This window comes from Oncorhynchus masou, chromosome 21 (assembly GCF_036934945.1).
Source record: "Oncorhynchus masou masou isolate Uvic2021 chromosome 21, UVic_Omas_1.1, whole genome shotgun sequence".
In the NCBI taxonomy this organism is placed as follows: Eukaryota; Metazoa; Chordata; class Actinopteri; order Salmoniformes; family Salmonidae; genus Oncorhynchus; species Oncorhynchus masou.
Window position 1 is genome coordinate 5,052,501 of NC_088232.1, and position 5,000 is coordinate 5,057,500.

The 5,000-nt window shown below is 49.7% G+C and overlaps 1 protein-coding gene across 2 annotated transcripts in view; it reads left to right on the forward strand.

Moving 5' to 3' along the window:
- The window catches only part of LOC135507602 (teneurin-3-like), a 462,717-nt gene that overhangs the window by 433,233 nt on the left and 24,484 nt on the right, over positions 1–5,000 (forward strand). For both annotated transcript variants that reach the window (XM_064927148.1, XM_064927149.1), the window contains one exon: positions 3,736–3,890. In XM_064927148.1, coding sequence (XP_064783220.1) covers positions 3,736–3,890 — 155 coding nt within the window. The remainder of the gene's footprint in view (positions 1–3,735; positions 3,891–5,000) is intronic.

Genomic DNA, 5,000 nt, shown 5'->3' on the forward strand with positions numbered 1-5,000 from the left:
TACCATTATGCTACCATTATGCTACCATTATACTACCTTTATGCTACCATTATACTACCTTTAGGCTACCATTACACTACCATTATGCTACCATTACACTACCATTATGCTACCATTATGCTACCATTATACTACCGTTATGCTACCATTATGCTACCATTATGCTACCATTATACTACCTTTATGCTACCATTATGCTACCATTCTACTACCATTACACTACCATTATGCTACCATTATACTACCTTTATGCTACCATTATGCTACCATTATACTACCATTATGCTACCATTATACTACCTTTATGCTACCATTATACTACCTTTAGGCTACCATTACACTACCATTATGCTACCATTACACTACCATTACACTACCATTATGCTACCATTATACTACCTTTATGCTACCATTATGCTACCATTATACTACCATTATGCTACCATTATACTACCTTTATGCTACCATTATACTACCTTTAGCCTACCAATATACTACCTTTATGCTACCATTATACTACCTTTAGCCTACCAATATACTACCTTTATGCTACCATTATACTACCTTTAGGCTACCATTACACTACCATTATGCTACCATTACACTACCATTACACTACCATTATGCTACCATTATACTACCTTCATACTACCATTATGCTACCATTATGCTACCATTATACTACCTTTATGCTACCATTATACTACCTTTAGGCTACCAATATACTGCCTTTATGCTACCATTATACTACCATTATACTACCATTATACTACCATGGCATTAGAACATAACCACACAGACTCAGACTGACAGAAACTTCCCACATACTCACTTAGTATGGCCTCCAACACTCCGCTTCAGGCAATCTGTCAGTCTGTCTGTCCCGCCGCACCAGCCAGCCCCCATAAAACCTGTCTGTAACCCACAGGTGTGACTATCACACACACACCCCGGCGGTAATGAGGTGAGAGGTGGCTGAGCAGTAGCTGGGAGATTTTGGCAGGCACAAGCTTTTAGTCTGGATTTTAATGGAGAGAGCCTTTAGACACACACACACACATTATCTCTCTCTCACACACATTATCTCTCACACACACACACACACAGTTGCCTGTTAAACTGCAGTTAGAGAGCGAGTCGGAAGACCATTAGGAGGACGGTAACGTGTGAGAGAGGGAAAGAGAGAGTAGAGAAATGCAAATAAATGTTAGCGAGCCGTCGCTAGCAGCAGATGGCTTAGAGAGAGAGGAGGATGGAGAGAAGAGAGAGAGAGGGGGATGGAGAGAAGAGAGAGAGGGGGATGGAGAGAAGAGAGAGCGAGGGGGATGGAGAGAAGAGAGAGAGAGGGGGATGGAGAGAAGAGAGAGAGTGTTTTCATTTCCAACATGCCGCCTCTCAGCCTTGCCACTCCTCTCCTATTCTCCCTTCTCTTCATCCCACCCTCTCCACTCAGCATCTCTTATCACCTCCTCCCTCTCTTCTCTCCTCCCTCCCTCTTCCTCCTCTCATTCCATCCTCCTCCTCTCTTCATCTGTCTCTCCTTTGATTAGCTTGCTGGTCATGGCGGAATGCGGCAGGGTTTTTTAACACCCCTCCCCTCCTATCCATTCTTTCTCTCCTCCCCCTCCCCACGCCTCTTCCACTTCACCCCCCCCTCCTCCCCCTCCATATCCCTCTCCCCCTTCAACCCCCCTCCTCCCCATCCCTCTTCCCCTTCACCCCCTCCTCCCCCTCTCCCCCTTCAACCCCCCTCCTCCCCCCCCTCCATATCCCTCTCCCCCTTCACCCCCCTCCTCCCCATCCCTCTTCCCCTTCACCCCCCCTCCTCCCCCTCCATATCCCTCTCCCCCTTCAACCCCCTCCTCCCCATCCCTCTTCCCCTTCACCCCCCCCCTCCCCCTCTCCCCCTTCAACCCCCCTCCTCCCCCTCCATATCCCTCTCCCCCTTCACCCCCCTCCTCCCCCTCCATATCCTTCTTCCCCTTCACCCCCCTCCTCCGCATCCCTCTTCCCCTTCACCCCTCCCTCCTCCCCCTCTTCCCCTTCACCCCCCCTCCTCCCCCTCCATATCCTTCTTCCCCTTCACCCCCCTCCTCCCCATCCCTCTTCCCCTTCACCCCCCTCCTCCCCCTCCATATCCTTCTTCCCCTTCACCCCCTCCTCCCCATCCCTCTTCCCCTTCACCCCCCCTCCTCCCCATCCCTCTTCCCCTTCACCCCCCTCCTCCCCCCTTCCCCCTTCACCCCCACCTCCTCCCCCTCCATATCCCTCTCCCCCTTCACCCCCCTCCTCCCCATCCCTCTTCCCCTTCACCCCCCTCCTCCCCCTCCATATCCCTCTTCCCCTTCACCCCCCCTCCTCCCCCTCCATATCCCTCTTCCCCTTCACCCCCTCCTCCCCCTCCATATCCCTCTTCCCCTTCACCCCCCCTCCTCCTCCTCCATATCCCTCTTCCCCTTCACCCCCCCTCCTCCCTCTTCCCCTTCACCCCCTCCGTCCCATCCCTCTTCCCCTTCACCCCCCTCCTCCCCATCCCTCTTCCCCTTCACCCCCCTCCTCCCCATCCCTCTTCCCCTTCACCCCTCCCACTCCCCATCCCTCTTCCCCCTCCCCATCCCTCTTCCCCTTCACCCCCTCCTCCCCCTCCCTACAGGATCAGCAGTGGAGCAGGTGAACACACCGCCTCAGGAGCGTGGACCCTCCTCCCCCTCCATATCCCTCTTCTCCTTCACCCCCCCCCCCTCCTCCCCATCCCTCTTCCCCTTCACCCCCTCCTCCCCCTCCCTACAGGATCAGCAGTGGAGCAGGTGAACACACCGCCTCAGGAGCGTGGACCCTCCTCCCCCTCCATATCCCTCTTCTCCTTCACCCCCTCCTCCCCCTCCCCATCCCTCTTCCCCTTCACCCCCTCCTCCCCCTCCCTACAGGATCAGCAGTGGAGCAGGTGAACACACCGCCTCAGGAGCGCGGACCCTCCTCCGATACACACACTAGGAGAAAGGAGGGAGAGAAGTTGCTTTTAGCCGCTGTTGTCGCAACCATAGCAACAGTCTGTTTCTCATCCATTTGGATGTGAAGTGAAGATGAACTAACCCCCCTGCTCCTCCCTCTCTCTCTCTCTCTCTCTCTCTCTCTCTCTCATTCCATCCCACCAGAAACATGGGTGTTTTCTTCCCTTCCTCCTCTCTTCTAGGCTCTCGTCCCCAAAATAGAGACAGTTATCGATTCACACATTTGATTTGATTTTATTCTATTGTTCCTATTTTGGGGGGGGTTTAAAATGCAGAGACGGCGCTGAAAATTGCTTATTTTCCCTCCCCCATCCTCCCTTCCTCTTCTGCCCTGTGAAATAATTCACTACTAGACATCAAAATGTGAATTATTCACCGGGTGCTTCCAAGCCACACTCATACACACGAACACGTTGTACATACACAGGCTGGCAAGTGCTGTGTGTGGGCGCGCATGAGTGTGTATGGGCGTATAGTATGTCTATGTGAATGTGTACTGAATGTGCACGTACGCAGGTATGTGTACTGTACATCCAAATATCTCAGTCTCCATCTCTCTGCTTCTACTCCATGTATTATGGTCGGTAAGAACGGGTACATCTACTTCTACTAAATCTCCTTCCTTTCCCTCTCTGTCCCACTACTCCATGTATTACGGTAGATAAGAACGGGTACATCTACTGCTTACCTCTCATCACTTTCCCTCTCTGTCCCACTATTCCAGGTATTACGGTAGATAAGAACGGGTACATCTACTTTGTAGACGGGACCATGATCAGGAAGGTGGATCGTAATGGGATCATCTCCACCCTGTTGGGCTCCAACGACCTCACCTCAGCACGACCCCTGACCTGTGACACCAGCATGCACATCAGACAGGTGGGTCTCATGCACACGGGGGCATCCACCTGAACACGAACACACACCAAACCTCCAGTGTTTTCTGGACTCACTTTATCTTAATGGCGGCCCTGAGTCATCGTTCAGAGCCGTACATATACAAACATGGTTCTATCACCCTTACTATATACATTTGTCAATATACATTCAGTCCATATAGCCTCTTTGATGTAGACTGTAGTAGATGGTGTGGCTGGCTAGTATTGACAGGGGTGTTGTCTCATCTGAGAGAACCAGTGTTCTCCTCTACTAAGTGGCAGTGCCTATTAAAGGCCTAAAGCTCCCCCTGCTGGCCGCTCGCTATACCCCAAACCTGCCCCCAGTCAACCAACACAGCTGACCTCTGCCCTATGGCGTAGATTACAGTGCCAGGGTTGGGGACGATTCCATTTCAATTCAACCAATTCAGGAAGTAAACTGAAATTACACAATGAGAAAAAAACAAACATTTTAACTATAAAACTTAAATAAAAGCCTGGGTGTTTTATTTGCTTAAATCACTGAAAACAACTGTTGCTTATTAGAGACAGGCTTTTATTTGAGTCTATTTCCTTAGTGCACACAGCTTTTACTCATTTGCACATTTCCTGCACTGATGTGTTATCATTTACACACTGTGTCACGTTTCTTTTGTCTTATTATATCTAAAAAAAAAACATTCAAAACTTTTCCTTGTGCATTTTCGTCGGTTCTGCCGATTTCTAGGGCTCTGTACTCTCGAAGCTCTTGACTGTTTTTGTGCTTGCCAGTTAGCTAGCAGTTCTCAGTTGTTAGCAGCCAATGGCTAGCAGTTTCTTACTGGCGATATAAACTGATGATTGTCAAAGTTTTTCGAGTCATTACTGAATTATTCAATGTAAAAAATCAAGCATTAAACCTTGTCAACAATTCATTTCGACCCGGCGTTTATTTGAAAGAGGCTTTTATTTACTGAATTGTGTGCAGTTGCCCAGCTATTAAACGGGACAGGTGATTATTTGAAACTCGGCATCTAATTGAGGTTTTACAGTTGTTCACTTCCCGAATTGCCAAATTGAAATTGACCTAAACCCCAAACAGCACTATGGCCCTCAGCCTCAACTCTTTCTA